Genomic DNA, 12,580 nt, shown 5'->3' with positions numbered 1-12,580 from the left:
GTGTGTGAAAATGAGTGTTTGTCTGAGTAGGTGTGTGTGTGAGAATGAGTGTGTGTCTGAGTAGGTGTGTGTGTGAGAATGAGTGTGTGTCTGAGAAGGTGTGTGTGTGAGAATGAGTGTGTGTCTGAGCAGGTGTGTGTGAGAATGAGTGTGTGTCTGAGTAGGTGTGTGTGAGAATGAGTGTGTGTCTGAGTAGGTGTGTGTGTGAGAATGAGTGTGTGTCTGAGCAGGTGTGTGTGAGAATGAGTGTGTGTCTGAGCAGGTGTGTGTGAGAATGAGTGTGTGTCTGAGTAGGTGTGTGTGAGAATGAGTGTGTGTCTGAGTAGGTGTGTGTGTGAGAATGAGTGTGTGCCTGAGTAGGTGTGTGTGAGAATGTGTGTGTGTCTGAGTAGGTGTGTGTGTGAGAATGAGTGTGTGTCTGAGTAGGTGTGTGTGTGTGAGAATGAGTGTGTGTCTGAGCAGGTGTGTGTGAGAATGAGTGTGTGTCTGAGTAGGTGTGTGTGTGAGAATGAGTGTGTGTCTGAGTAGGTGTGTGTGTGAGAATGAGTGTGTGTCTGAGTAGGTGTGTGTGTGGGAATGAGTGTGTGTCTGAGCAGGTGTGTGTGTGAGAATGAGTGTGTGTCTGAGTAGGTGTGTGTGTGAGAATGAGTTTGTGTCTGAGTGGGTGTGTGTGTGAGAATGAGTGTGTGTCTGAGTAGGTGTGTGTGTGAGAATGAGTGTGTGTCTGAGTAGGTGTGTGTGTGTGAGAATGAGTGTGTGCTTGAGAAGGTGTGTCTGTGAGAATGAGTGTGTGTCTGAGTAGGTGTGTGTGTAAGGATGAGTTTGTGCCTGAGTAGGTGTGTGTGTGTGTGAGAATGAGTGTGTGCTTGAGTAGGTATGTGTGAGAATGAGTGTGTGTCTGGGTAGGTGTGTGTGTGAGAATGAGTGTGTGTCTGAGTAGGTGTGTGTGTGAGAATGAGTGTGTGTCTGAGTAGGTGTGTGTGTGAGAATGAGTGTGTGTCTGGGTAGGTGTGTGTGTGAGAATGAGTGTGTGTCTGGGTAGGTGTGTGTGTGAGAATGAGTGTGTGTCTGAGTAGGTGTGTGTGTGAGAATGAGTGTGTGTCTGGGTAGGTGTGTGTGTGAGAATGAGTGTGTGTCTGAGTAGGTGTGTGTGTGAGAATGAGTGTGTGTCTGAGTAGGTGTGTGTGTGAGAATGCGTGTGTGTCTGGGTAGGTGTGTGTGTGAGAATGAGTGTGTGTCTGGGTAGGTGTGTGTGTGAGAATGAGTGTGTGTCTGAGTAGGTGTGTGTGTGAGAATGAGTGTGTGTCTGGGTAGGTGTGTGTGTGAGAATGAGTGTGTGTCTGAGTAGGTGTGTGTGTGAGAATGAGTGTGTGTCTGAGTAGGTGTGTGTGTGAGAATGAGTGTGTGTCTGAGTAGGTGTGTGTGTGAGAATGAGTGTGTGTCTGGGTAGGTGTGAGTGTGAGAATGAGTGTGTGTCTGAGTAGGTGTGTGTGTGAGAATGGGTGTGTGTCTGGGTAGGTGTGTGTGTGAGAATGAGTGTGTGTCTGAGTAGGTGTGTGTGAGAAAATGAGTGTGTGTCTGAGTAGGTGTGTGTGTGTGAATGTGTGTGTGTCTGAGTAGGTGTGTGTGTGAGAATGTGTGTGTGTCTGACTAGGTGTGTGTGTGTGAGAATGAGTGTGTGTCTGAGTAGGTGTGTGCGTGAGAATGAGTGTGTGTCTGAGTATGTGTGTGTGTGAGAATGTGTGTGTGTCTGAGTAGGTATGAGTGTGTGTCTGAGTAGGTGTGTGTGTGAGAATGTGTGTGTGTCTGACTAGGTGTGTGTGTGAGAATAGGTGTGTGTGTGAGAATGAGTGTGTCTGAGAAGGTGTGTGTGAGAATGAGTGTGTGTCTGAGAAGGTGTGTGTGAGAATGAGTGTGTCTGAGAAGGTGTGTGTGAGAATGTGTGTGTGTCTGAGTAGGTGTGTGTGTGAGAATGTGTGTGTGTCTGAGTAGGTGTGTGTGTGTGAGAATGAGTGTGTGTCTGACTAGGTGTGTGTGTGAGAATGAGTGTGTGTCTGAGAAGGTGTGTGTGTGAGAATGAGTGTGTGTCTGAGAAGGTGTGTGTGAGAATGAGTGTGTGTCTGAGAAGGTGTGTGTGTGAGAATGAGTGTGTGTCTGAGTAGGTGTGTGTGAAAATGAGTGTGTCTGAGAAGGTGCGTGTGTGAGAATGTGTGTGTGTCTGAGTAGGTGTGTGTGTGAGAATGAGTGTGTGTCTGAGTAGGTGTGTGTGTGAGAATGTGTGTGTGTCTGAGTAGGTGTGTGTGTGTGAGAATGAGTGTGTGTCTGAGAAGGTGTGTGTGTGAGAATGAGTGTGTGTCTGAGAAGGTGTGTGTGTGAGAATGAGTGTGTGTCTGAGAAGGTGTGTGTGTGAGAATGAGTGTGTGTCTGAGAAGGTGTGTGTGTGAGAATGAGTGTGTGTCTGAGAAGGTGTGTGTGTGAGAGTGAGTGTGTGTCTGAGAAGGTGTGTGTGTGAGAATGAGTGTGTGTCTGAGTAGGTGTGTGTGTGAGAATGCGTGTGTGTCTGGGTAGGTGTGTGTGTGAGAATGAGTGTGTGTCTGAGAAGGTGTGTGTGTGAGAATGAGTGTGTGTCTGAGAAGGTGTGTGTGTGAGAATGAGTGTGTGTGAGTTTGTGAATGTATGTACGTGAGTATCGGGACTAGAAAGAGCTGGATTGTGGGCGATAGAGGGGTAAGAGGTGAAGAGAAAGGGTGGGGAGAGAGAGGGACGTGGCGAAGAGGGTTCAAGAGGCAGAGAGCAAGGGATGAGGAAGGAGCCAGACCAAGAGAGGATTTCGTAACAAGCAGAAACATCACTGATGGGTGGAGCAGTGAGAGAGAGGAAACTTACACAAAGCCAGTACCACTGTGCAAAGATAAAAAGAGAGGCAGTGAGAGAGAGAGAGAGAGAGAGAGAGAGAGTGAAGGTGAAGATGGCAGCACAAAAAGTGTTGGGTGGTTTGGACAAGACTTCAGCTGTCACCTCTGAAATTCAGGCCATCGTTCGCTCGGTAAGTATCTAATTTTCTCAATATCCTCCTTATCTCCAAAGTGAGCAACATGACTCCCCCTGGTCCCTCGTCACCTTCAGTCTCCGAGGCCATCTCAAACCAACTGACAGGCAATGAAGAATTTCATGGGAGTTTTTAGGAAATGGAGGTTTGCAAACAGCGAATGTCCAGACGCACCAATGTGACACTGACCTTTTAAAGTGTTTCAGTCAGGTTGGGAAAGGGATGCATTTTTGGAACTATGCAGGACCCTGTGGAGAAATTAACGAATGTTCATTGTTCAGCAATGCCTGTGGGATCTGACACATCAACTGTAGTGGACAGAGGGGGATGAGCTTAGCACATCTTCAAAGAACAAGTGCAGCACTCAGTCAGTACTGACCCTCTGATAGAGCAGCACTCCGTCAGTACTGACCCTCTGACAGTGCAGCACTCCCTCAGTACTGACCCTCTGACAGTGCAGCACTCCCTCAGTACTCACCATCTGACAGTGCAGCACTCCCTCAGTACTGACCCTCTGACAGTGCAGCACTCCCTCAGCACTGACCCTCTGACTGTGCAGCACTCCCTCAGTACTGACCCTCTGACAGTGCAGCACTCCCTCAGTACTGACCCTCTGATAGTGCAGCACTCCCTCAGTACTGACCCTCTGACAGTGCAGCACTCCCTCAGTACTCACCATCTGACAGTGCAGCACTCCCTCAGTACTGGCCCTCTGACAGTGCAGCACTCCCTCAGTACTCACCATCTGACAGTGCAGCACTCCCTCAGTACTGACCCTCTGACGGTGCAGCACTCCCTCAGCACTGACCCTCTGACAGTGCAGCACTCCCTCAGTACTGACCCTCTGACAGTGAGCACTCCCTCAGTACTGACCATCTGACAGTGCAGCACTCCCTCAGTACTGACCCTCTGACAGTGCAGCACTGCCTCAGCACTGACCCTCTGACAGTGCGGCACTCACTCAGTTCTGACCCTCGGACAGTGCAGCATTCCCTCAGTACTATCCCGCTGACAGTGCAGCACTCCCTCAGTACTGACCCTCTGACAGTGCAGCACTCCCTCAGTACTAACCATCTGACAGTGCAGCACTCCCTCAGTACTGACCCTCTGACAGTGCAGCACTCCCTCAATACTGACCCTCGGACAGTGCAGCATTTCCTCAGTACTAACCCTCTGATAGAGCAGCACTCCCTCAGTACTGACCCTCTGACAGTGCAGCATTCCCTCAGTACTAACCATCTGACAGTGCAGCACTCCCTCAGTACTGACCCTCTGACAGTGCAGCACTCCCCCAGTACTGACCCTTCGACAGTGCAGCACTCCCTCAGTACTGACACTCTGACAGTGCAGCATTCCCTCAGTACTGACCCTCTGACATTGCAGCTCTCCCTCAGTACTGGCCCTCTGACAGTGCAGCATTCCCTCAGTACTAACCCTCTGATAGAGCAGCACTCGCTCAGTACTGACCCTCTGACAGTGCAGCACTCCCTCAGTACTGACCCTCTGACAGTGCAGCATTCCCTCAGTACTCACCCTCTGATAGAGCAGCACTCCCTCATTACGACCCTCTGACAGTGCAGCACTCCCCCAGTACTGACCCTTTGACAGTGCAGCACTCCCTCAGGACTGACACTCTGACAGTGCAGCATTCCCTCAGTAATGACTGTCTGACTGTGCAGCATTTCTCAGTACTGACCCTCTGACAGTGCAGCACTCCCTCAGTACTGACCCTCTGACAGTGCAGCACTCCCTCAGTGCTGACCCTCTGACAGTGCAGCACTCCCTCAGTACTGATCCTCCGACAGTGCAGCACTCCCTCAGTACTGACCCTCTGACAGTGCAGCATTCCCTCAGTACTCACCTTCTGACAGTGCAGCATTCCCTCAGTACTGATACTCTGACAGTGCACCACTCCCTCAGTACTGACCCTCTGACAGTGCAGCATTCCCTCAGTACTCACCCTCTGACAGTGCAGAATTCCCTCAGTACTAACCCTCTGACAATCAGCATTCCCTCAGTACTGATCCTCCGACAGTGCAGCACTCCCTCAGTACTGACCCTCTGACAGTGCAGCATTCCCTCAGTACTCACCTTCTGACAGTGCAGCATTCCCTCAGTACTGATACTCTGACAGTGCAGCATTCCCTCAGTACTCACCTTCTGACAGTGCAGCATTCCCTCAGTACTGACCCTCTGACAGTGCAGCACTCCCTCAGTACTGACCCTTCGACAGTGCAGCACTCCCTCAATACTGACCCTCTGACAGTGCAGCACTCCCTCAGTACTGATCCTCCGACAGTGCAGCACTCCCTCAGTACTGACCCTCTGACAGTGCAGCATTCCCTCAGTACTCACCTTCTGACAGTGCAGCATTCCCTCAGTACTGATACTCTGACAGTGCACCACTCCCTCAGCACTGACCCTCTGACAGTGCAGCATTCCCTCAGTACTCTCCCTCTGACAGTGCAGAATTCCCTCAGTACTAACCCTCTGACAATCAGCATTCCCTCATTAATGACTGTCTGACAGTGGAGTATTCCTCAGTACTGACCCTCTGACAGTGCAGCACTCCCTCAGTACTGACCCTCTGACAGTGCAGGATTCCCTCAGTAACGACTGTCTGACAGTGCAGCATTCCCTCAGTACTGGCCCTCTGACAGTGCAGCTCTCCCTCAGTACTGACCCTCTGACAGTGCACCACTCCCTCAGTACTGACCCGCTGACAGTCAGCACTCCCTCAGTACTGACCCTCTGACAGTGCAGCACTCCCTCAGTACTGACCCTCTGACATTGCAGCTCTCCCTCAGTACTGGCCCTCTGACAGTGCAGCATTCCCTCAGTACTAACCCTCTGATAGAGCAGCACTCGCTCAGTACTGACCCTCTGACAGTGCAGCATTCCCTCAGTACTAACCCGCTGACAGTGCAGCACTCCCTCAGTACTGACCCTCTGACAGTGCAGCATTCCCTCAGTACTCACCCTCTGATAGAGCAGCACTCCCTCAGTACCAACCCTCTGACAGTGCAGCACTCCCCCAGTACTGACCCTTTGACAGTGCAGCACTCCCTCAGGACTGACACTCTGACAGTGCAGTATTCCCTCAGTAATGACTGTCTGACAGTGCAGCATTCCTCAGTACTGACCCTCTGACAGTGCAGCACTCCCTCAGTACTGACCCTCTGACAGTGCAGCACTCCCTCAGTACTGACCCTCTGACAGTGCAGCACTCCCTCAGTACTGACCCTCTGACAGTGCAGCATTCCCTCAGTACTGATCCTCCGACAGTGCAGCACTCCATCAGTACTGACCCTCTGACAGTGCAGCATTCCCTCAGTGCTCACCCTCTGACAGTGCATCATTCCCTCAGTACTCACCATTTGACAGTGCAGCACTCCCTCAGTACTGACCCTCTGACAGTGCAGCACTGGCTCAGTACTGACCCTCTGACATTGCAGCTCTCCCTCAGTACTGGCCCTCTGACAGTGCAGCATTCCCTCAGTACTAACCCTCTGATAGAGCAGCACTCGCTCAGTACTGACACTCTGACAGTGCAGCATTCCCTCAGTACTAACCCGCTGACAGTGCAGCACTCCCTCAGTACTGACCCTCTGACAGTGCAGCATTCCCTCAGTACTCACCCTCTGATAGAGCAGCACTCCCTCAGTACTGACCCTCTGACAGTGCAGCATTCCCTCAGTACTGATCCTCCGACAGTGCAGCACTCCATCAGTACTGACCCTCTGACAGTGCAGCATTCCCTCAGTGCTCACCCTCTGACAGTGCAGCATTCCCTCAGTACTAACCATTTGACAGTGCAGCACTCCCTCAGTACTGACCCTCTGACAGTGCAGCACTGGCTCAGTACTGACCCACTGACAGTGCAGGATTCCCTCAGTAATGACTGTCTGACAGTGCAGCACTCCCTCAGTACTGGCCCTCTGACAGTGCAGCTCTCCCTCAGTACTGACCCTCTGACAGTGCAGCACTCCCTCAGTACTGACCCGCTGACAGTCAGCACTCCCTCAGTACTGACCCTCTGACAATGCAGCAATCCCTCAGTACTGACCATCTGACATTGCAGCTCTCCCTCAGTACTGGCCCACTGACAGTGCAGCACGCACTCAGTACTGACCCTCTGACAGTGCAGCTCTCCCTCAGTAATGACTGTCTGACAGTGCAGCATTCCTCAGTACTGACCCTCTGACTTTGCAGCTCACCCTCAGTACTGACCCTCTGACAGTGCAGCACTCCCTCAGTACTGACCCTCTGACAGTGCAGCACTCCATCAGTACTGACCCTCTGACAGTGCAGTAGTCCCTCAGTACTGACCCTCTGACATTGCAGCACTCCCTCAGTACTGGCCCTCTGACAGTACACCACTCCCTCAGTACTGACATTCTGACAGTGCACCACTCCCTCAGTACTGACCCTCTGTCAGTGCAGCACTCCCTCAATACTGACCCTCGGACAGTGCAGCATTTCCTCAGTACTAACCCTCTGATAGAGCAGCACTCCCTCAGTACTGACCCTCTGACAGTGCAGCATTCCCTCAGTACTGACCCTCTGACAGTGCATCATTCCCTCAGTACTCACCCTCTGATAGAGCAGCACTCCCTCATTACTGACCCTCTGACAGTGCAGCATTCCCTCAGTACTCACCCTCTGACAGTGCAGCATTCCCTCAGTACTTACCCTCTGACAGTGCAGCATTCCCTCAGTAATGACTGTCTGAGAGTGCAGTATTCCTCAGTACTGTCCCTCTGACAGTGCAGCACTCCCTCAGCACTGACCCTCTGACAGTGCAGCACGCCCGCAGTACTGACCCTCTGACAGGCAGTACTCCCCCAGTACTCACCCTTTGACAGTGCAGCACTCCCTCAGTACTGATCCTCCGACAGTGCAGCACTCCATCAGTACTGACCCTCTGACAGTGCAGCATTCCCTCAGTACTCACCCTCTGACAGTGCAGCATTCCCTCAGTACTAACCCTCTGACAGTGCGGCGCTCCCTCAGTACTGACCCTCTGACAGTGCAGCACTCCCTCAGTACTGACCCTCTGACATTGCAGCTCTCCCTCAGTACTCACCCTCTGACAGTGCAGCATTCCCTCAGTACTAACCCTCTGACAGTGCGGCGCTCCCTCAGTACTCACCCTTTGACAGTGCAGCACTCCCTCAGTACTGACCCTCTGACAGTGCAGCACTCCCTCAGTACTGACCCTCTGACATTGCAGCTCTCCCTCAGTACTAACCCTCTGACAGTGCAGCTCTCACACAGTACTGACCCTCTGACAGTGCAGCACTCCCTCAGTACAGGCCCTCTGACAGTGCAGCTCTCCCTCAGTACTGATCCGCTGACAGTCAGCACTCCCTCAATACTGACCCTCTGACAATGCAGCAATCCCTCTGTACTGACCATCTGACATTGCAGCTCTCCCTCATTACTGACCCTCTGACAGTGCAGGACTCCCTCAGTACTGACCTTCTGACAGTGCAGCACTCCCTCAGTACTGGCCCTCTGACAGTGCAGCACTCCCTCAGTACTGACCCTCTGACAGTGCAGCACTCCCTCAGCACTGACCCTCTGACAGTGCAGCACTCCCTCAGTACTGACCCTCTGACAGTGCAGCACTCCCTCAGTACTGACCATCTGATAGTGCAGCACTCCCCCAGTACTCACCATTTGACAGTGCAGCACTCCCTCAGTACTGACCCTCTGACAGTGCAGCACTGGCTCAGTACTGACCCTCTGACATTGCAGCTCTCCCTCAGTACTAACCCTCTGACAGTGCAGCACTCACACAGTACTGACCCTCTGACAGTGCAGGATTCCCTCAGTAATGACTGTCTGACAGTGCAGCACTCCCTCAGTACTGGCCCTCTTACAGTGCAGCACTCACTCAGTACTGACCCTCTGACAGTGCAGCACTCCCTCAGTAATGACTGTCTGACAGTGCAGCATTCCTCAGTATTGACCCTCTGACAGTGCAGCACTCCCTCAGTACTGACCATCTGACAGTGCAGCACTCCATCAGTACTGACCCTCTGACAGTGCAGCACTCACTCAGTACTGACCCTCTAAACAGTGCAGTAGTCCCTCAGTACTGAACCTCTGACATTGCAGCACTCCCTCAGTACTGGCCCTCTGACAGTACACCACTCCCTCAGTACTGACATTCTGACAGTGCACCACTCCCTCAGTACTGACCCTCTGACAGTGCAGCACTCCCTCAATACTGACCCTCGGACAGTGCAGCATTCCCTCAGTACTCACCCTCTGATAGAGCAGCACTCCCTCAGTACCGACCCTCTGACAGTGCAGCACTCCCCCAGTACTGACCCTTTGACAGTGCAGCACTCCCTCAGGACTGACCCTCTGACAATGCAGCTCTCCCTCAGTACTGGCCCACTGACAGTGCAGCACGCACTCAGTACTGACCCTCTGACAGTGCAGCACTCCCTCAGTAATGACTGTCTGACAGTGCAGCATTCCTCAGTACTGACCCTCTGACTTTGCAGCTCACCCTCAGTAATGACCCTCTGACAGTGCAGCACTCCCTCAGTACTGACCCTCTGACAGTGCAGCACTCCATCAGTACTGACCCTCTGACAGTGCAGCACTCACTCAGTACTGACCCTCTGACAGTGCAGTAGTCCCTCAGTACTGACCCTCTGACATTGCAGCACTCCCTCAGTACTGGCCCTCTGACAGTACACCACTCCCTCAGTACTGACATTCTGACAGTGCACCACTCCCTCAGTACTGACCCTCTGTCAGTGCAGCACTCCCTCAATACTGACCCTCGGACAGTGCAGCATTTCCTCAGTACTAACCCTCTGATAGAGCAGCACTCCCTCAGTACTGACCCTCTGACAGTGCAGCACTCCCTCAGTACTGACCCGCTGACAGTCAGCACTCCCTCAGTACTGACCCTCTGACAATGCAGCAATCCCTCAGTACTGACCATCTGACATTGCAGCTCTCCCTCAGTACTGGCCCACTGACAGTGCAGCACTGCCTCAGTAATGACTGTCTGACACTGCAGCCTTCCTCAGTACTGACCCTCTGACTTTGCAGCTCACCCTCAGTACTGACCCTCTGACAGTGCAGCACTCCCTCAGTACTGACCCTCTGACAGTGCAGCACTCCCTCAGTACTGACCCTCTGACAGTGCAGCACTCCCTCAGTACTGACCCTCTGACAGTGCAGCACTCCATCAGTACTGACCCTCTGACAGTGCAGCACTCACTCAGTACTGACATTCTGACAGTGCACCACTCCCTCAGTACTGACCCTCTGACATTGCAGCACTCCCTCAGTACTGACCCTCGGACAGTGCAGCATTTCCTCAGTACTGACCCTCTGTCAGTGCAGCACTCCCTCAATACTGACCCTCGGACAGTGCAGCATTCCCTCAGTACTAACCATCTGACAGTGCAGCACTCCCTCAGTACTGACCCTCTGACAGTGCATCATTCCCTCAGTACTCACCCTCTGATAGAGCAGCATTCCCTCAGTACTGACCCTCTGACAGTGCAGCATTCCCTCAGTACTCACCCTCTGACAGTGCAGCATTCCCTCAGTACTTACCCTCTGACAGTGCAGCATTCCCTCAGTAATGACTGTCTGAGAGTGCAGTATTCCTCAGTACTGTCCCTCTGACAGTGCAGCATTCCCTCAGTACTGACCCTCTGACAGTGCAGCACTCCATCAGTACTGACCCTCTGACAGTGCAGCATTCCCTCAGTACTCACCCTCTGACAGTGCAGCATTCCCTCAGTACTGACCCTCTGACAGGCAGTACTCCCCCAGTACTCACCCTTTGACAGTGCAGCACTCCCTCAGTACTGACCCTCTGACAGTGCAGCACTCCCTCAGTACTGACCCTCTGACATTGCAGCTCTCCCTCAGTACTAACCCTCTGAGAGTGCAGCTCTCACACAGTACTGACCCTCTGACAGTGCAGGATTCCCTCAGTAACGACTGTCTGACAGTGCAGCACTCCCTCAGTACAGGCCCTCTGACAGTGCAGCTCTCCCTCAGTACTGATCCGCTGACAGTCAGCACTCCCTCAATACTGACCCTCTGACAATGCAGCAATCCCTCTGTACTGACCATCTGACATTGCAGCTCTCCCTCATTACTGACCCTCTGACAGTGCAGGACTCCCTCAGTACTGACCCTCTGACAGTGCAGCACTCCCTCAGTACTCACCATCTGACAGTGCAGCACTCCCTCAGTACTGACCCTCTGACAGTGCAGCACTCCCTCAGCACTGACCCTCTGACAGTGCAGCACTCCCTCAGTACTGACCCTCTGACAGTGCAGCACTCACACAGTACTGACCCTCTGACAGTGCAGGATTCCCTCAGTAATGACTGTCTGACAGTGCAGCACTCCCTCAGTACTGGCCCTCTGACAGTGCAGCACTCACTCAGTACTGACCCTCTGACAGTGCAGCACTCCCTCAGTAATGACTGTCTGACAGTGCAGCATTCCTCAGTATTGACCCTCTGACAGTGCAGCACTCCCTCAGTACTGACCATCTGACAGTGCAGCACTCCATCAGTACTGACCCTCTGACAGTGCAGCACTCACTCAGTACTGACCCTCTAAACAGTGCAGTAGTCCCTCAGTACTGAACCTCTGACATTGCAGCACTCCCTCAGTACTGGCCCTCTGACAGTACACCACTCCCTCAGTACTGACCTTCTGACAGTGCACCACTCCCTCAGTACTCACCCTCTGATAGAGCAGCACTCCCTCAGTACCGACCCTCTGACAGTGCAGCACTCCCCCAGTACTCACCCTTTGACAGTGCAGCACTCCCTCAGGACTGACACTCTGACAGTGCAGTATTCCCTCAGTAATGACTGTCTGACAGTGCAGCATTCCTCAGTACTGACCCTCTGACAGTGCAGCACTCCCTCAGTACTGACCCTCTGACAGTGCAGCATTCCCTCAGTACTGATCCTCCGACAGTGCAGCACTCCATCAGTACTGACCCTCTGACAGTGCAGCATTCCCTCAGTACTCACCCTCTGACAGTGCAGCATTCCCTCAGTACTAACCATCTGACAGTGCAGCATTCCCTCAGTACTGACCCTCTGACAGTGCATCATTCCCTCAGTACTCACCATTTGACAGTGCAGCACTCCCTCAGTACTGACCGTCTGACAGTGCAGCACTGGCTCAGTACTGACCCTCTGACAGTGCAGGATTCCCTCAGTAATGACTGTCTGACAGTGCAGCACTCCCTCAGTACTGGCCCTCTGACAGTGCAGCTCTCCCTCAGTACTGACCCTCTGACAGTACAGCACTCCCTCAGTACTGACCATCTGACAGTGAAGCACTCCCTCAGTACTGACCATCTGACAATGCAGCTCTCCCTCAGTACTGACCCTCTGACAGTCAGCACTCCCTCAGTACTGACCCTCTGACAATGCAGCAATCCCTCAGTACTGACCATCTGACAGTGCATCATTCCCTCAGTACTCACCATTTGACAGTGCAGCACTCCCTCAGTACTGA

The 12,580-nt window shown here is 52.8% G+C and overlaps 1 protein-coding gene across 1 annotated transcript in view; it reads left to right on the top strand.

Moving 5' to 3' along the window:
* Nucleotides 1-2,928: 2,928 nt before the first annotated feature.
* LOC140410197 (cystatin-B-like) overlaps nt 2,929-12,580 on the top strand; it is a 226,264-nt gene continuing 216,612 nt past the window's right edge. Inside the window, exon 1 of the mRNA XM_072498168.1 lies at nt 2,929-3,046. Coding sequence (XP_072354269.1) covers nt 2,969-3,046 — 78 coding nt within the window. The 5' untranslated portion in view covers nt 2,929-2,968. The remainder of the gene's footprint in view (nt 3,047-12,580) is intronic.

Source organism: Scyliorhinus torazame, chromosome 4 (genome assembly GCF_047496885.1).
Source record: "Scyliorhinus torazame isolate Kashiwa2021f chromosome 4, sScyTor2.1, whole genome shotgun sequence".
Classification (NCBI taxonomy): Eukaryota; Metazoa; Chordata; class Chondrichthyes; order Carcharhiniformes; family Scyliorhinidae; genus Scyliorhinus; species Scyliorhinus torazame.
This window is presented reverse-complemented; position numbering and strand designations above follow the sequence as displayed.